This window comes from Primulina tabacum, chromosome 6, assembly GCF_025594145.1.
Source record: "Primulina tabacum isolate GXHZ01 chromosome 6, ASM2559414v2, whole genome shotgun sequence".
NCBI classification, from domain to species: domain Eukaryota; kingdom Viridiplantae; phylum Streptophyta; class Magnoliopsida; order Lamiales; family Gesneriaceae; genus Primulina; species Primulina tabacum.
Window position 1 is genome coordinate 40,560,550 of NC_134555.1, and position 21,442 is coordinate 40,581,991.

A 21,442-nucleotide genomic window follows, 5' to 3' on the forward strand; every position below is an offset into this window, starting at 1 on the left:
AATATTGTACGAGATTTGTACCATTATACCGACATGTATATTAGATTGAGTATATTACGTTTCCGCGCCTACATTTTAAAGAAAAAATTTTATGTCCCACATTTCTTAATTGTTATATTGATTCTTAATAATGATTAAGAAAACGAATTAGGTTCGGGTCCCCACAGCAAGTGGTATCAGAGCAGTATATACCTTAGACTTAGATAGGAGCTAGTGAGCGGGGTAGAATGAGTTTTCTTTCATTGCTTTTGATTGCTAGCATGTGTTACTGCTTTGAAATGCATGTTTGCCTGTTTATCTGATTTGATTTGGTAACGTGTGTTATTGAGAATGAATCATAACCGATTCTTGATCAGCAGTAAGATGATCAGAGGAGGGCTGAAACAGGTTTGTTATATTTGATTACTAATCCTTTTGGTAATTAGATATGCCTCCTCGAAGAATACCAGAACAGGGTAGCACTTCAAATCCTCCGATGGATGTTACCGCAACTCCGATGGAGACACTGTTAAAAAGGTTTCAGTCGTTCAAACCGTCAATCCTGAAAGGGACAGAGACTTTTGTTGACTGTGAGAGCTGGTTAGATGACATAGAAATGCTGTTTGATTCGTTGGATTATACAGATGAGCGACGAGTTCGACTGATAGGACACCAGTTGCATGAGGTTGCCAAGAACTGGTGGATTACAACAAAAAGAGCATTGGAGCATCGAGGTACGACTATTACCTGGAATGTATTTAGAACTGAGTTTTATCAGATATTCTTTCCAGTGTCGTACAGGAAGGATAAGGGAGCAGAATTTGCAAACTTGAGACAGGGTCAGTTGAACATTGAGGAATATGTGACCAAGTTCTCTACACTGCTACGATTTGCTCCACATGTGGCCGAGAATGAAGAAGCTATTGCTGATCAGTTCATCAATGGTTTGAATCCCGAGATCTTTACATTGGTGAACACCGGGCGACCGAATAATTTCACTGATGCCCTAAACAGAGCCAAAGGAGCAGAAGCTGGTCTGATGAGACAGAAGGAAGCTTCATATGTTCCTCCGGCATCGAGGCCACAGCAACCCTCCTCCCAGATTTGAGGGTGGCAGCAGCAATAGCGGAAAGAAGGATTTCTTGAAAGCTCGAGGAAAGCAGTTCAAGAAATCAGGGAGCAGTTCTTCTGGCTCCAGTGGATCCAAACAGAGTTATACTGGGGTTTATTGCGAGACTCGCGGAGGGAGACATCCCACAGAGCAATACCAAGGAGTATTTGGTAGTTGCTATATCTGCAGACAGTCCGGACACTTTGCTAGGGTGTGTCCACAGAGAGGTGCGAAGAAATCCCAGGGAGCGGAGTCATCTGGATCCGTGGCTCAGACAGGTGGACGATCATCCGCTGTACATTCCTTTCAGCCACCACCGACGACTCCTCAGTCACAGCCGAGGCCAGGAGGAAGCCAGACCGGGAGCCAGCCTCTGAGACAGCAGGCCCGAGTATTTGCTTTGACAGAGGAGCAAGCTCAGGAAGCACCAGATGACGTCGTCGCAGGTAACTGTTCTATTTCTGGTTACCCTGCTTATGTATTGATTGATACTGGTGCTTCTCATACGTTTATTTCTGAGAAATTTGCATTGAGTCATGCATTGCCTGTTGAGTCATTATCGTCTGTAGTGTCTGTCTCTTCTCCTTTGGGGACAGGTTTGATATCGGTGAATTCTGTGAAACATTGTATACTACAGTATGACGGGCATGAGATTGAGTTAGACTGTATTGTGCTTGGGTTGTCTGATTTTGACTGTATTATCGGTATCGATATGTTGACCAAGTACAGAGCGACTGTTGATTGTTTCCACAAGATTGCGAGATTCAGACCGGATATGGCTGATGAGTGGAAATTTTACGGTAAGGGTTCTTGATCTAGAATTCCTTTGATATCCGTATTGTCTATGACTAGATTGTTGCAGAAAAGAGCATAGGGATTCCTTGTCTATTCAGTTGATTTACTGAAATCGAGTCCATCATTGGCCGATTTGCCAGTGGTTTGCGAGTTTGCTGATGTCTTCCCAGATGAGATTCCTGGTTTGCCTCCGATTCGAGAGATCGACTTCAGCATTGAATTGATGCCAGGTACAGTTCCGATTTCGAGGGCTCCGTACAGAATGGCACCGATAGAACTGAAAGAGTTGAAAGAACAGTTGGAGGATCTACTGGCCAAGAGGTATATCAGACCGAGTGTGTCTCCTTGGGGTGCTCCAGTACTATTTGTATGGAAGAAAGACGGTTCTATGAGACTCTGTATTGACTACCGGCAACTGAACAAGGCTACGGTAAAGAACAAATACCCTTTGCCTCGTATTGATGATTTATTTGATCAGTTGAAGGGTTCTTTTGTATATTCCAAGATCGATCTGAGATCTGGATATCATCAGCTGAGAGTCAGGGATTCTGATATCTCGAAGACAGCGTTCAGAACCAGGTATGGACATTATGAGTTTATTGTTATGCCGTTTGGATTGACGAATGCTCCAGCTGTATTTATGGGTCTGATGAACCGTATATTCTAGAGATATCTTGATTATTTTGTTATTATATTCATTGATGATATATTGATTTATTCAAAGAATATGATTGAACATGCCGAGCATTTGAGAACTGTGTTGAGAATTCTGAGGACTGAGAAATTGTATGCAAAACTGTCGAAATGTGAATTCTGGCTGAGACAGGTTGTATTTTTGGGTCATATTATATCCGGAGACGGTATTTCTGTTGATCCTAGTAAGGTTGAGGCAGTGATCAGTTGGCCGAGACCGACATCTGTGCCAGAGATACGCAGTTTTATGGGTTTAGCCGGTTATTATCGTCGATTTATTAAAGATTTCTCGAGTATTGCTAAACCGATTACTCTGTTGACTCAGAAGAATGCTCCGTTTGTATGGTCAGAAGACTGTGAGTCCAGTTTTCTTGAGTTGAAGAAGAGACTGACCAGTGCACCGATACTGACTATTCCATCAGGTACTGGTGATTTTGTGGTTTATTGTGATGCATCTCACCGAGGATTGGGTTGTGTTCTGATGCAGCGAGTGCATGTTATTGCTTATGCTTCGAGACAGATAAAGCCACATGAGACTCGCTACCCAATTCATGATCTTGAATTGGCAGCCATCGTCTTTGCATTGAAGATATGGCGACATTATCTCTACGGTGAAAAGTTTGAGATTTATTCTGATCATAAAAGTCTGAAATATATGTTTTCACAGTCCGAATAGAATATGAGACAGCGAAGATGGCTTGATTTATTGAAGGATTTCGATTGTGAAATCAAGTACTATCCGGGGAAGTCCAATGCAGCAGATGCACTGAGTCGAAAGGTATGTTCTTTATCTTTATCGACGATTGGTGTTTCGAATATGATTGAAGACTGTTGTTTGTCTGGATTGCTATTTGAGACAGATTTCAGACTGATGAGATTATATGCTGTTCAAGTTGAACCAGAGCTGATTTTGAAAATTAAAGCGGCTCAGAAAAATGATCAAAATGTTCAGAATTCGGTTTCGATGGTCAGAGCAGGGCATCGATCTGAGTATCAGGTACGGGATAGTGTACTGTATGTGAATAATCGTCTTGTTGTGCCGAATGTTTTCGATTTGAAACGACAGATATTGTCCGAAGCGCATAGCAGTCGATTCAGTATTCATCCTGGTGGCAGAAAAATATACAATGATTTGAAAAGACAGTTTTGGTGGAAACAAATGAAAGCTAATATTGCTGAATTCGTATCCAAATGTCTGAATTGCCAGCAGGTGAAAGCAGAAAGAAAGAAACCAGGAGGACTGTTACAGAGTTTGTCTATTCCTGAATGGAAATGGGATCACATTTCCATGGATTTTGTGACGAAGCTACCGAGATCCTCCCGAGGTTGCGATGCGATTTGGGTCGTAATTGACAGATTGACCAAATCCGCATGTTTTATTCCGTACAAGATGATGTATCGACATGACCAGATGGCAGAGATTTATGTCAAATAGGTGGTCAGATTGCACGGAGTGCCGAAGTCGATTGTTTCGGACCGTGATCCTCGGTTTACTTCGCACTTCTGGCAGAGTTTGCAGCAGGCTCTAGGTACGAAGTTGCATCTGAGTACCGCATATCATCCACAGACCGACGGACAGTCGGAGCGGACTATCCAGACATTGAAAGATATGCTTAGAGCTGTAGTGCTTGATTTCAGCACTAGCTGGCAGGATGCATTGCCACTTTGCGAATTTTCGTACAACAACAGCTATCAGACGAGTATTGAGATGACACCATTTGAAGCGTTGTACGGAAAGAAATGCAGATCCCCTTTGTATTGGGACGATATCTCTGAGGTTCCTGAGATTGGACCTGACATGATCAGAGATATGACTGAGAAAGTGAAGTTGATACAGAAAAAAATGAAGGCAACTCAAGACAGACAGGCCAAATATGCCAATGTTCGACGTAGACCATTGGTATTTGAGGCAGGAAACCGAGTGTTCTTGAAGATTTCACCTTTCCGAGGAGTTGTCCGATTTGGCAAGAAAGGGAAACTATCTCCACAATATATTGGGTCGTATGAGATTCTCGAGAAGATAGGAGATCGTGCCTATCGACTAGCCCTACCACCTTCTTTATCAAGAATACATGATATCTTTCATGTATCGTTATTACGGAAATATCTTTCTGATGCTTCACATATTAATCAGCCAGACGAGGCCGAACTGGACGAGACACTGAGTTACTTCGAGAAACCGATTCAGATTCTCGATCGAAAGGAAAAACAACTCAGAACGAAGACTATTCCGCTTGTGAAAGTTCAGTGGAGTCGTCATGGCATCGAGGAAGCTACCTGGGAGACTGAGTCAGATATGAGACAGAAATTCCCAGAATTATTTCACTGATGTGAGTATTCTTATTTAGCTTCAATTCTCCATTCCTTATTGTATCTGATTTGATATCTGATGTGATTGCCTGTGATTTCGGCAACGAAATCAAATCTTAGGGGGGAGAAATGTAATGCCCGGAATTTTTATTGATAAATTGCGATTATTGATTTATAAATTACTGTTATTATAGACGGAAAGGATCGGACCGGGAAAGACGAGAAAATACATGAAATGTGTGCGAGGACAGTACCATTGACGCACATGCGCGACCCGATACGCGCACATGCGCGAAATGGGCAGAAGACCTCGCACATACCTCGCGCATATGCGCAGCGAGGGTTCGCGCATATGCGCGAGCTGTTGAGAAGCTTATCGCCGAGACCAGTAGGTCTCGCGCATATGCGCCGGTTGAGGGTCGCGCATATGCACGAGACGTGCAGCGTGAAGGAAGAGCCACCTAGCCTTCTCATGCATGACCTATATATATATATATATGTACGAATCCTTCAGAATTTCAGAAAAGAAGAATCGAGAAAGGCTCCTGAGAACTTGTGAAAGATCCTTACGTCTTTATATTTCGATCCGTCCGTTAGATTTTGAATCCGACTTCAGTACCGGGTTGCTATCGACGAGAGCTTCAACTGGACATCAGTTTTGTTACGTTTGGTTATTATTTGAAATTATGATATGGAAGGAATCAGATATGATTCATATATGGTGTTTCTGATATGTTAGACATCGTATAATCGAAACCGGATTGAATAACGGATACCGTATAGAATTGTTATGATTTTCTGAGTTGAATTGATTGAGATATGATATCAAATTTGTATCGTTATTGACTATGAGATGTTGGGATTGATATCTGATTGAGACTGTATTGCTGGCTATATTGAGATTGTGCAGTTATGCTGTTGAAACAGAATTTGGTTCAGTTCTGATTATATCCAGTATTGATCTGAGTTGTATATTGATACGATACCTTCGATATTGTTATTGCCAGATTGATATTGACAGGCATTGAATCTGAGACTTCGACGGAGTCAGAGTGATAGAAAGAAAGGTATAAATCAATGTTGATTCGGGATTGCACAACTCGAGTTTTATTCAACTTGAGTTTCCCAAAATCACATACTGAACTATATTGCATTGATATTTGCAATTCTTGATATTGATATGCTTAGTCTATTGATTTATAGCAGAGCAGGTGTCGAGTCATAGGCTGATGTGCCTAGTCATTGGCTGATGTGCCAATTCTTCGGCTGATTCGTCGAGACACTGGATGTTGGTTTATATCGATGTCGCTTAGGAGTTGATTCATTCCTATCGCTGAAATTCGATATAGGTGCCCATATCCAGGTACCGGGATCCCTAGATTAGAAATGAGCCGAGTCTGAGATGACGAGTCTAGAGTTTTATTTACAGCTTTATATCGATATATGTCTTCTGATTTGATACATGATATTGATATATGATTTTATCTGATTGCATGTTTACATTGTTTATACTGGGATGTATTTCTCATCGGAGTTATCCGGCTGTTGTCTTGTTTGTATGCGTGCATGACAACAGGTGGGGCAGGATCAGGATCAGGAAAAGGATGAGAGATTACAAATAGCGTGGAGATCCGGACTTAGAATAGATGGCTTTTCAGTACTTGAGATGGCTACTGAACTTTAGTTGAAATGAATAAATATTGTACGAGATTTGTACCATTATACCGACATGTATATTAGATTGAGTATATTACGTTTCCGCGCCTACATTTTAAAGAAAAAATTTTATGTCCCACATTTCTTAATTGTTATATTGATTCTTAATAATGATTAAGAAAACGAATTAGGTTCGGGTCCCCACAGTTACCAATTCGGTTACCGACCGAATTAATCGATTTTAATTCGGTTCGGTTTTCATCGGTTATGAAAATTAATTCGGTTGGTTCGATTATAACTAAATATTTCGGTTCGGTTCGGTTATGGCTAATTCGGTTCGGTCGGTAATCGAATCGACCGAATGCTCACCCCTATATATATGTTCACCTCCCTATTAATATCTCTTCCTCCAAAAAATGTTTTTTTTTTTACCGATGCACAAAGAAAATATTTTGTTGTGAATGGAAAAGATACTAAAGAATTGTCTATACTTAAAATCATAATTATTGATACAAGTCTTCTTCACATAAAAGGCGAATCTTATATTAGAATAGAAGCAGAAACGACTGAGTTACGGACGACCACCACAAACACATTTGTTCCCTAGGTGCGATCTATAGACTTGAGTCAGAATTTTTTTTATGGAAAATCATATTAATCCTTGTTTGTTTCCAAATCTTCTAAATTTAGAAAAAGCGTTCGGCTAATTATTTTCGAAAGAGCTTGAAAATTGGCACAAATACCATTTATTTGTTTAATAAATTTATTTAAAATAGTTTATAAGCTCTTACATTTTATAAGTTATTTATTTTAAAACTTAAAAATGTTAATGTGTTTTTTATTATAATATATTTTTTATTGTAAAAATTACAAGAAAAAAATATATAATGTGAGTTATTAGTTTTATATATATATATAGATATGAAAATAGTTTTATAATTTTAATATTAAAAAAATAAATCTATTTGAAATTTATATTTAGAAAAAATTATGTTCTTTGGTGAAAAATATTTGATATTATTTTTAATGTATGTAAATAATTGAAAAAATTGTAATTAATAATGTACTCAATAAATATTTAATTTTTTATATCATAATAAAAATATAGAACAAAACCGTATTTTAAATTTGATAAAAAATGTTATAAAGTGAGGATTTAAGAAGTGGAGATTAAGAAGATATATAAGGATGTTTTGGATAAATGAAATATAAAAATAAGATCTTTTTGAAAAAAGATGAGGTATCTAAACTTTTTTTAAACAACTTATAAGCTAATATGATCAAAGGAGAATAATCGTTGATCTACAATAGCTCGATTCTTAAAATATTGAATACCGATGAATTAAATCAAGTGTGGTTTTCAAACCAAGTGGAAGACAGTCAAAATAATCATTCTAATAATTCGAATAAATATTTTGGTAAAACATTTAAAAAATATGCAAGTTGAATGTATAAAAAAAATTTTGGTTGAAACATTTTATCAAGTATTTAGTATGCAATATTTTGGTATTTGAAATACACATAAAATGCTTCAACAATACATCTTTAAAACAGTATCAATAATAAGTAAATGCGATAAATAAATAAACAAGAATTTGTTTATGGATATTCGGATATTAACAACTCTTATGTTAGCCTTCTTCCCCCTATGAAGAATCCACGAGAAGAATTTGATTTATACAACTTTTTGTACAACTCATTTCAACTTAGGACTTATCTCTTGCCTAATTGAAACTCCTATCACACTCTGGATTGTAGGTCACAACCTCACAATCCGCATAATGTTTACTGTCTCTTATGCCAAGACTACAAACAAAATTCTTAATGTCTTTGTGTCAAGACTCGCTCATCTAAACTTTGAAATTCAACTCTTATTTATATATGTAAGTGATTTGTGTGAGGATTTTTACAATGTATGTATAGATATGTATTCTCTCATTTTGACTTGCTTTCATTCTAACTAATTTCTTCGTATAGGATGCTCATGCTTTGAATCATCTTCGAAAGCTTGTATTTGATTTTTAAGATGTTATATGTATAGGCTCAAAGAATGATATATACACTAGACACAAGAATATTACCGTTTGTAAAGTTTCTATATTGTTTCTGATATTGAAACTGTCATTTTCGTCTTGATGACCACTTTTTCCTGAGCTTAACTGATTTTGAGGTCCGCTACCAGTTGGAATCATAAGCTAGATTGATCATCCAATTGGGCTCGTTATCTAGACTGAACTAAACCAATGAGATCTTGCTGACTTCAGACTGCAAAAATCTTATATTTTCATCGTTATTTATCAGCATCTTAAACTTCGATTCAGATAATAACTTGTAAAATTTATTTGTAGATCATCGTCTTATTTTCATAATGCGTAATGAATCATTCCATTTGGATAATGAATCATTCCATTTTCAGGCAATTGTGTCCAAATTTTTACATAGATAATATGGACGATAAATGTAATTTTTCTTTATAAATTATAAAAAAAAATCTCATTAAATTTTATCATATTTCAAACAAATTCTTCAAACATTTTTAGGCTCCCTACTTTATTTATTCAAATATCTTAACAACTTGTTTTTAAATAAAATTTTACATCTATTAAAGTGTTATATCAACTTTTAAATCTACATTATTATATTAAAGTCGAGAGACTTATTGCTAAATTTGATGCAATGATATCCTAATAAAATATTTTCTTAAAACAATTTTTAATTTAACAAAAAAAATTAATATGTATGAGAATAGGTCAACAGTGAAATTACCTAAATACCACCAAAACATGAAAAATGTTCCCTGGCCTCATCCAACTAAATTCTCCGAAGAACAAACGGCTAAATTGCCCAAAATTCGAACAAAGCGAGGCCACCTGGTCTACGCACAGCCCGAGCCCCTCCACTTACGTATGGCCACGTCATCAAACGCCACCACCCGCGACCCCCCTCTTCTTCTTACAGCCTCACCACTGTGAAATTCACCAAAAAGTTGACGAAGCAACAATTTTGGGATTCCTATTCCGAATTCGTCCCTGGACAATCGGGTTAATTCCATCCCTGTCCCTGGAAAATGGCGCCGTCCTCAATCCCCTCGGCTCCCGGGAGCCAGCCGCAGCTCGGAGCTGCCGGGCTGGCGAGGGGGAGAAAGTTCAGGTCGATCAAGGAGATCATGAAGGTGGCCAAGCGTGTGGTGTTGGAGGAGAATGGCGAGGAATGTGGCGGCGGTAATTGCTACGGCCGAGTGGCTTGCGAGCAATGCGGCTCCGGCGAGCGAGATGATGAGCTGATGCTGTGCGACAGATGTGACAGAGGGTATCACATGCTCTGCCTCCGCCCGATCGTCGCCCGAATTCCTATCGGACCGTGGTTCTGCCCCGCCTGCTCCGACGATAACAATCGCCCGCTTAAAAGTAAAGAGAATAAGATAAAATAATCAATCTTTACATACATGCACATGCAAATGTATACACATGGCTGTGTGTTTTGCGAGCCCATTTATAATTATAATGTAGAAACAAGAAATGAGTAATGTGTACACACACACACACTATGTGTGTTTGTGTGTGAAAATGCGTGAAACGGGGTTTCTGAGTTGATTTATTCGGGATATTTCGTTTTGATGAAGAGCTAAAATGCAGGTTTTACGCAGAAGAAGATTGTTGAATTTTTTAGAATTCAGAAATGTGGGGAATCGACAGGGAAATGTGCCTCTCCTCAAGGTAGAGTTTTGTTTCGATTTTATTTTATAGAATCACGATGAAACAAATGTTTTGCCTGGATTATTTGTAATACAGTGAAAATGCTTTTGATAAAATGTTGATGAAGAGAGGTATTGGATAGGCAACTAAAACGATGATCAAGACGTTTATTTGCTGTACAGACAACTTCAACCAGTTATGAAGCAATTTATGGTTCAGTAAAGAAAAGATTCAATTTTCACTAGATTTCTGTGAGCTGGTTGAGAATTTAATCTGGATTTTCACTAGAGGAAAGCAGCGGTGACAGATGAAATACTGCTTAATAAAGTGGAGTAGGAGAAAAAGAAATCTGTATTGGTATGGTTTGAGTTCGATCTGATAAGGCGTTCGCTTCTCAGCTACTCTTATTTAGGAAGTAAACATGCTTCATTAGTTCTTTATCAACCGGATGAGAACCTATATTAGCCTAAATCAATCTGTAAAATCTGTTCATGTTGAGATTATGCTGCAAATTAGGTTTTGAATGTATTTGTTCATAAGATTGGTTGGAAGAATGTCTTATGATTCAAATGTACATTTTGACGTTATAAATGAATTTTGTTTCTTATTAATATAATAGCTAATTTCAGATGCTAAAAAGCGCCGAAGACGTTCTATAGTGTTTCACAAGAAGCGTAGGAGATTGTTGCCACATATTTCATCAGAAGATCCTGTAAGAAGGCTAGTTCAGATGAGATCTCTTGCCTCAGCTTTGACAGCATCGAGCATGGAATTCAGCAATGAACTTACTTACGCCCCTGGCATGGCGACTAAACTAGCTAATCAAGCTATATTTGAAGATGGTGGCATGCAGGTTTTGTTGAAACTTAAGAAGAAATAACCATTTCTTTTTAGCAATTACTCATTTCCATGTCTTTTTGGTTAGGTGCTTGCCAAAGAAGACATTGAAACATTAGAGTTGTGTAGGGCTATGTATAGTAGAGGCGAATGGCCCCCTCTTATTGTGACCTTTGATTCGTGTGAAGGGTATCAATTTGCTCTTTCTTGGTTGTGCGAATTGTAACCCTTAAACTATGTATTAATAGAATGCTACCTTGTCTAATGTTGCAGTTATACGGTAGAAGCCGATGGTCCCATAAAAGATATGACATTTATTGCAGAGTATACAGGGGACGTGGATTACATCAAGAATCGGGAGCAAGATGATTGTGATAGCATGATGACTCTTCTTTTAGCAACTGATCCACCTAAAAGCCTTGTTGTCTGCCCAGATAAGCGTGGAAATATTGCTCGCTTTATCAATGGCATAAACAATTACACGCCGTAAGCTTTTAAGCCACAGTGTTCCTTTATTACTCTACCATCTATCTTCTCTTGATCTTGTTCTATTTCTTCAAAAATCCTTCTACACTTTTTTCCTCCATTTACAGTGATAAATCAATTTGACATCATCTTTGGAAAGCTAAACTTATGAGAATGACCCAATGATAGCTTTATACTGATACACGCCCTCTTATGTTCAGCAAGATATCAGAAAATATGCACCCCCCCCCTCCCCCCCCCTCCCCCAAAATTAGTATTATAGATATACACATGAATGTTGGTTTGATATTGCACAACAAATACCCGAAATTAAGCACCCAAAACCAATTTACCTAATATAAAAGGGATTGGGCTCCATGGGTCTTGAACTTGTGATCCTGCTAGCTTTTGCGCTATGTTAAGATGAATTTTCCTAAAACTCAAACTCTTCAAGATGGCGCAACAAGAATTTCATAATTTAAATTCAAAATTCTCTCATTCATGGCAAATTGCCTACTAGTCTTGAAATGAATCAATATTTTGCAGGGAGGGCAGGAAGAAGCAGAATGTTAAATGCGTGAGATACAGTGTCAATGGTGAATGCCGAGTGCTTCTGGTTGCAACTCGTGATATTTCAAAAGGGGAGAGGCTATATTACGATTATAACGGATATGAAGAGGAGTACCCAACCCATAATTTTGTCTAGTTCTAGTCAGGAAAATTTTCTCGGACTATATACAGAATAGTGATTTTCCTATTCCTTTACACCCTCACAGTCGATAGGATACCAATTGTTTTACTTCTATTTATTTCATCGTGTAGTATTCTTCTTCATTTAAATGGCATGGAGAAGTTATAGTTGGCAGATGAATTTTCCTCTAGACAATGCATCTGAAAGATAGAAACATTCAGTTTGCATGCAGCATCCTTTAATGTACATGAGTTACATTAAACCACATGAGTTAATGTATTTGCACCAGGGTTCAATTGGCGTAGTTTATCTTTAAATGTTTTTGTCTATCTGTAATGTCGCCCTTTCTGTTTTCTTCTTTTTCTTTTTGAAAATGTCTACTTTAAGCTACTATCATTCCTTGAAAACGATGAATGTGCCGTGCCCCCTTCGATTAACTTTCATCTGTTTGTAATAATTTTGTGATGTTCTTAATGTGAACTCACATAAACTGGCTATTCTTTTACTTGTAAACTAGTACCGATTTTCAGGCTGACAATGAGATTTGTAATAACGATTGCACTGTGCTACTGCTGAACTTTAAGGGAAAACTTGTGTTGATTAGTTCATATGCTGGTGTGATCTGGAATTTTGGTATCGTCGAGTTTTGTGTTTCGCATTCTCATGTGCTCATTTATTCAGTCCACACCTTCTTGAATCGATGAATTCTTTACTTACAATGTGGACGAAATCTTGTGCTGTAGATTTAGTCAGTATTCTCGTGTAGATTTAATCATTATTCTTGTGCTTGAATGGTGGTATTTTATCAGCTCTTCAGTAAAAGTTTCTCTGTTCTTTGTATAACCATCATCAGTTATGTGCTCTAAAATCAATTGCTTTTAATCATTCTTCATTCTGTTTGTTTAGGAGTATTTAGAGTGGAGATTAGTTCATACTGTTACATGTCATTTATCGCCCTGATAAAGTAGCAAACGTTCGATGTTATCATATCGAATGTCATATATTCACCAACTTTCCTATCATTTTATAAAAGGTCACGCCTATTCGATCGCGTAACGTAGATTCCATCTGATAAACTTTGCTTAGCTACTTTGTATATGTATACGTGGTATTACGAAAATATCAACTCTAATAATAATAAAAAAAATCCCTTATATTTTCTTACAAGATAGTTGGCACATTAAATTGAATGGTACCATAGAGCTTTTGTTAAATAATTAAATTTTTGTACATAATTTAATTTATAAAATTGTTTTTACAAAATATTTTATAAAAGATTTTAAAAGTTGTTTAAGAACAAATATGTGTTTGGATAACTATTTTATATAAATGTTTTTACTGTTACAAAATAATATGGTTTGATTTTCATAATTGTCTTAAATTCTAAAAAAAAACACATTTTAATTATTCTTTAAAAACTATATTTGGAAAAAAAATTAAAATGGTTTACAAAAATATTAAAACACATTCTTTAAGTTTTTTCATTTATAAAGTACTTGTCCAACTAGAGTCAATACTTGGAGCATTAGTGCCGTAGAAAGCTCTAGTTATTGGAAGAAAAAAAAGGAATAATAATTCATTAATTTTGTGTTAATTTCATCTGAATATCGAGAGTGTATGATTTTTTTTCATTTGGAAATCCAATTTATAGTGGAATTATGCCAAAAATTTTGGAATACATATATCACACTGATACCTATGACAGAATCTTTGATAAAACAAATTTGTTGTTGGAAAAAAAATTGATATTAATTTATTTGTGTCTAAATACCGTTTCATAAATTTTTATATTTTCAGAAAAATAAATTACCTTGGGGAAGGTACATTTTTTTTTACGAGAAAGCTCGCAATTTTATTACTTGAGATCATCTACTATAAGCCTAACCAACCAAGAAGAAAACCCGTCATTCACCCAAACAAAGGATGATGGGGATGAAAAATCAAAATGATCAATATTATGAACTATTCTATTAACCTCTCTACGAACATGCACAATCTATGAAACCACATGCTCATTCAGGATGGGTATATTTCTATTGCACAAGTTCCAATGTAGCCATGGTTCTCTGGGTCGATATTGACGACTTGCACTGTCAAAAAAAAGTCTGTTGTCACCTGAACATCTCTAAAATTCATTTCATAAAGAAGACTGACACCCTCCTTAATTGCCAATAGTTCACCATGTACTACAGAGATTGATTGATCAATTTTCTTGCCAAAAACCATCAACAACCGACCTTGCTTGTCTCGGACAACTCCCCCTATGCTGAAGTGATTTAGTTCGGCATTGATTGCTGCATCTATGTTAAGTTTTAAAGTGCTAGCAATCGGCGGTGTCCAAGACTACTCCGGCCTGCCCATCTCATTCTTCATGCATAGCTTTCCCGATTCTCTTGCTTAACGGAAGTCGGCAAGGAAGTTTGAGATCCATGCCACATCCATAATAATCGAGCCCCTTTTCTCACCATGCAGAAAGTTTTGTTCAACTTTCCAGATAGTCCAAGCATGCGTCACAAAGTTCTCAAATTCCTCTTTAGATAGTTGTTCTTTCATGTACAAACATAGATCCATAGTATAAGCCCATTGCCCATCTATCAGCAGATACACAAATGCAGTGTTCTCTCATAGGTGTTTAATATAAGCACAGTAAAATAAAGAGTGGCATGTTGAATCATAAGAGAACTTGCATAAATCACATGCTTCATTTACCGGGACATGGTGTCTAGTCTTGGTAGCGATGCAATCATGGGAGATATTCCACCAGAATAGTCGAATCTTGGGTGGTAGCGAGAGACCCGAGAGAAATGACCACCATTTTTTTTGTTAGAAGGCACTGATTGATGCTCCAGCACTGAGTATAAACCACGTTGCAAACGACATCCATCTCGCACTGAGTACTTACCTTTAGTATCAAAACGCCAGAAAAGCAAATCTCTTATATCATATCGAGGAAGTGGAACTTTGAGAATTTCACCAGCTATATACAGATTAAAACCGGCATAGATTAAGTCAGCATCCCAGGCACCATCTTTGATTAAGGCACTCACTATTACCTCACGAACCCAAGGCACCAGCGGGGTCCCAATTTTAGACCATATACTGGTACGCATTTACCTGCAAAAATATTAATTGAGTGCCCATCTCCAAGTCTCCAAATCAGCCCACCGGTCAAAAAAAATCTTTACTCCATAACTGTAACGAACCGTACTCTTACTACTTAAAATTTGCGGAAAAATTAAAAATTTTCTTAAATATAAACATCCATACGGTCGTCATCTCATCAATCATAAAAATATCTTTGAAATCATCAATCACCAAATAAATTTACTACCCAAATACTTGCTCAAACCTCTTTCATCACAACATAAAATCAGAGTATTTTAAATTTGCATAAAAATATTAAAATAACGTGGGCGGTCCTCGGGTCTAGCCTCCCGCTCAGTCCAAGCCTGCTCCTTGGTCCCCACCTCCTGTCTCCTCATAGACATACTCACCTGCATCGATCAAGTCTAGTGATTCTAAAGACTCAACACGTATAAACTGGGAAATAACGAGTACTACATAATATAACCGCATGCAACTTTAAAATAGAACATACATACTTGAACTTGAATTTGCGTACTAAAACTTGAACATACGTACATAACATAGACGTGCCTTAACGTGAAAACTTGTCATAAACATACTGCATACTAGAACATACATAACTTCATCATTTTGCGTAGAGGATGTTTCAAAGCAAGTGACCCATAACATAATAAATGCCTGATCAGACAAACCACAGTACTGGGCTGACAGGGACGTATCCACTGCCACATACATGAGATCTCCGTTCATAATTTAACGGGCGGATTGGTCCCCGTTCATAATTTAACGCTTTCCAATCCTAAACATAAATTTGGTCACAAGACATTTAGCATACCTCAAAAACTTAAAATATTTTCTTGCACGTCAACATACTTACTTGGCGTTGAGGGATTCGTTGGACTTCGATCGGGGCCGTCGCTGCTGCACATACTAACATGAAACTGCATACTTAACTTACATAGCTTAGACGTATCAATCATACTTACTTACAAGTTCATTCAATTCCTTAGGACGTTCTAAAATTCCCATGACTCGACCTCATAAATCATTGTACTAAACCATGATGTCAAACCTCAAAGCATACTATAAGATTTTCCCCAAAATATGAAGGACACGGACCCCGTGCTCAGGTCCGGCCCCGGGTCCGTGTAGGCTCGGTAAAATGTGTGCGAAGGAAAAGGGGAGGCACGGACCCCGTGCTAAGGTCCGGGTAAGGGTCCGTGTACTCACTGTAATGGCGCACCAAGGGAAAAACAAAGACACGGACCCCGTGCCAGGGTCCGTGCTCGGGTCCGTGTGCTTGCGGGACAAGTGAAGTTACGAAAATTCTGTACATGTTTTGTTTAACGCTCTCGATTCGATTGTACGGACCATGAATCAGCACCACGAGACCATCTTAGGCTACTATATTGTTGACTCAAGCCTATACGATTGTCCCATCACAACCACATATCCCAAATAGCTCATCAAACTCATAAACGAAGCCTTTGACAGAAAAATGATTTACACGGCTACTCGTTCTCCCAAGGACCCAACAACATGAAACGACACATCAATAGCCATCCCAACAACACGCTAAACATACCTAGATGCAGCAACGATCACCCATCGATCCCCAACGAAGCCTGCAACAAATAAACTTCAAGAACGCGTCAATACATAGTTTTCTGAAAAACACAGTTTGAGCAGTCCCACGAAAAACGCCATAACTCACTCAATTTTTGTCCAAATATTTCGAATTTACTGTCAAACCGAAGGTATCAAAAAGTTCTACAATTTTCACGTTGAAAGTTTTCTCAGATTCACGACCTAAAAGTCGCAGTATTTAAAAAGACAGCAAAAACGAGTTTCAGAGCTAAAATTGTTTCAAAACTGATCCAAATCGTTTTCTGCTCAAACGACGAACGTCACACATATATTTTTACGCATAAAACAACGCAACACATAATATGACATGATCGATGCAGAAAGAACATATTATACGTGCCTTTGATGATAAACGTTACCGAAACGACGATACCGAAGCGGAGATGGCGCGAGGATTGATCCGGGACGAACTTGGCTCGATTTTCTTTGGAGGGAACCAACGAAATTTGCTGGAAATCTAAGGGAAAGGGGGCGGCTGCTTGAAGGAGTAAGAACCCTAGTTTTCTTTCAAATAAAATCTAAAGATGAGTGGTGTAGTGTGTGTTACACGATTTCTAGTGTGTGTAGAATGTGTGTGTGTGAGTTAAGGGGTAAAATGTGTATGTGTGTGTTTTACTTAGGGGGAAAGTTGTTAAATAAATGATTAACAACTTAATTAAAAGTTACTAAACCCCTAACTTTACAAAAGCCCTTAATAAAATACTCAAGAAGCAAATCTTTAAAGGTTAAAATTCTAAACTCCCATAATTAAAATAAATACACCCAATTTTATGAAATTCTCCTTGATTAAAATAACACCCACAAAATGCTAATTTTAAAAGTTCCAAACTCTTAAATTACTAAATACATAAATAAGGCTTTAAAATGCTAAAACTAAATAAATTATTAAAAACGCAACATCCTTAACTTAAAATAAAATACCGTCTTTTAAATTGCCAAAAATCGTCACCGGTCTTTTCCTCGTTCCCGCCTCGAATAATTGCCTGAAACATGAACTCGAAAAATATTTCAACGTGCATCAATTAAACCTAATATTAAAATAATGCAAATTCTTAAATCGTGAACTAAACCCAACTCAATGAATTAAGCATACATTAAAACCATTTAATAAAATATATGTGGAATTTAATAACGTGCACGCACGTGGTTCATGTGGAACTCAAATTTTCGGGACGTTACAATAACAACGATCTCCACATGTAAGATGGATTACTCCCCAAACTTGCTGGGAAAGTACATATTTTAATTGCTCAATGCGGTTATCTCGTGTATATATAACTAGTATGTTAAGCGGTTATTGCCACAATTAACTATAATAATTTATAGAAACTAGTGTTACTAATAAAATTCCATTAAAAATGATTAATGTATTGATTTAATTGTTGATGATTTAATAAAATAAATCTATAAATCATGTTATTAAGTCCATATATCACAAATGCCGTTAATTCATGTCGAATTATCAGAAAATATAAATAACAAGAAATACATACTAGAATCCATTGATTGATCTGGCGTCGGAGTTATGGATCTTCCAAAGCAACAAAGAACCGACCACCTTATTTTTTTCTTAGATGGGATAATGAGAGAAATCTAGAATATGTACGCCGTATATATTATGTGTTATTCTTTGTGCATTGAGGACCATAAACTTATATAACATTAACAGTCTTCGACTCATCATAGAAAACCGAATTGGGCCGGATTTCTACACATAAGGTGGATCATATCAATTTATTTAATACTTTGAAAACACATAATTAATTATATCACTTTATTGAATATTTTATTAGATAGCGTGTCCATATACAATTAATTAAATTATGTGAACCCACAAAATAATTCCAACATTAATACCTCATTTTATACCACATATATATATCACAAAACTCTCACGAGACGGTCTCACATGTCAATTTTGTGAGATGAATAATCTATTTGAGCCATCCATGAACTTTTTTTCATAAATATTACTTTTATTGTAAATATGAGTATGGTTGACTCGTCTCACGAATAAAGATTCATGAGAATGTCTAACAAAATGTTTATGCATTTTCAGAATTTTTTTTTAATGAATTATCTATTTTCTGAAATCTTTGGGTTGTGGATGTGTCTTAATTTTAGAAAATTCTTGGAAATGATGTGTTGGTGAAAAATAAAATTGTTATGTACTTAGAACATCAGTAAAGCTTTTATCGTAAAAGTTCCTTCCTTTATGATATAAAATGTTATTGTGATCAAAAAATATATAATCATACTATATTATTAAAAAATTATTAATTATTTTTATGTTTAAAAGATAGTGATAAATAGTATAACCGACAATTGAAAGGAATAAGTAATACAATTAATGATTAGGTGTTTAGTAAGTGAGCAATATATATAAATATATTTTTCTATCTTATTAATATTATATAATATGCACAAATGCGTGTGTAATAATGAGTCATACCTATGAAATAGGTGCATAGTAGCTTCTAGGAAATCCCAAGTTATTCGTTAAACTATTAATCAATTCATGTATATAATCAAAAATTTAATACTTTTAAAAATTGACATGAAAATATATTTTGAAGTTAAAATAAAAATTCAATCATAATATATATTTGGAATATAATAATCGAAGATGGAATTATCTTCATAATACATATTTGGAATATAGTTTTCGGGATGGAATTATCTTATGTTTAAAACCAAATATGAAAACAAGTTTTTGAGTAGGTCTTTTATGAGACGATCTCACGAATTTTTATCTGTGAGACGGGTCAACCCTACCGATATTCACAATAAAAAATAATACTCTTAGCACAAAAAGTAATACTTTTTCATGGATAACTCAAATAAGAGATCCGTCTCACAAAATACGACTCGTGAAATCGTCTCACACAAGTTTTTGCTCGAGATTTTTTATATCTCTAGAATTTTCAATGTGATGATTATTTAACTTAAAATCATTGCTCATGTAATAGTTTTTTATATGTATAAAGATTTGCACAAATATCGAAGCAAACTATTATTAAAAGAAACTTATGTCGTTAACTTATATCGTACTAATATTTAATTTCCCACGAGTATCACTAATTCATATTGAGTATAACTAAAAGAATTATTATTTTATTGTCAATAAATTCTTGACGTGGCATCATTTTGAATTAAAAATAATAATAGCTGTTGTATAATTTACACCTGTAAATTTATGTTTTTATTTCATTATCATATCATAAAAGTGATTTCATACAAATAATTGGCAGCAATATTATAATTAATTTAGTTAATGTCAACAAACAGTTGCATTGTTTGTTAGATTTAAAATATTATAAGTTTTGGTGACAATAAAGATGTTCGAATTGTTTCAGGGTCTAATTATTATTTGTATATATTCACAGGTTTTTATTTGGACGTCGTGATGTCAAGCCAGACTGCAATTATGTTGAAATGATTATATCAAGTCGTTCATGTTCAAGCTGCAATCCAACGTAACCGCACTACTGAGATCAAGCCACATGCTAATCATAGTTTGACATATCTATCAGCTATAATACATCGACAGATCATGCATAATATCTTACATTCCCGATTGACATGAATTTCTCTATATCAAATTTTCATAGCCAAAATCGTAAAAAGCAAAGAAATATTATATTAATATTAAATATAGTGAGAAGAGAAGTTGATAATGTCATCTTGTCGTATGTTAGTAAATGTGATCGTTGAAAAATTTTCGACCGTTTAAGAATTTTTTTATTATAAATAGCAGATTAAATATTCAAGAAACAACAAGATTGGAGCTTTTACGATCTCCTATATAAAAGAATTTGAGCATTTTTTCTTTCAAAGATTGAACTGCTCACCAGCACACACTTATTTTTAACATCAGATCGATAATCAAATTGTATTACTTCACCAATTCTAGTCATTCAACACTATGTTGAAGATATGTGTTGTATCTGTCTGAATTAGATGTATAAACGAATCGAATTGAGTCGAATATGATGAAAACTTGAAGGCTCGAGTTTTGCTCGAATTAGTTTTATTGGAGTTCGAGATCGATTCGAAGTTCGAAAATTTTGGCTCAAATTCGGTTATAATTAAAATTCAAGTTTGGGTAGAAAGATACAACCATGTTCGCGAACTATTACTTGAAAATAAGCTCTCGAAAAGCTCGAAATATATTTATTTAATATATAATTATATTGTATTAATAAATATTAAGATTTGCGACCGGCTCACGAATCATCAAAAAATAATTTTGACTCGAGTTCGGCTTGAAAAAAGTTTGAAAATGTTCGAGTTCGACTCAAATTCAATAAGCTTGAACACAAATAAAATATTTTTCGAGCCAACTCGAAAAGCCCATGAACCAACTCATTTTGTTTACATCTCTAGTCTGAATAAATGGTTTAAAAGATAGCCATATTTTAAGTATTGTTTAAATTGTCACTAAGAGTTTCGATTTATGTAGTTATAATATTTGTA

General features: G+C 35.9%; 1 protein-coding gene across 1 annotated transcript; it reads left to right on the plus strand.

The window, feature by feature from the left end:
• The first annotated feature begins 9,350 nt into the window (after positions 1 to 9,350).
• Positions 9,351 to 12,528, plus strand: LOC142549545 (putative Histone-lysine N-methyltransferase ATXR5). Its single transcript, XM_075658535.1, has 6 exons — positions 9,351 to 9,951; positions 10,180 to 10,260; positions 10,869 to 11,092; positions 11,165 to 11,265; positions 11,350 to 11,562; positions 12,088 to 12,528. Exons 1-6 carry the CDS (start codon positions 9,612 to 9,614, stop codon positions 12,245 to 12,247), a joined length of 1,119 nt encoding a protein of 372 aa, XP_075514650.1. The 5' UTR covers positions 9,351 to 9,611; the 3' UTR covers positions 12,248 to 12,528.
• The last annotated feature ends 8,914 nt before the right edge of the window (positions 12,529 to 21,442 follow it).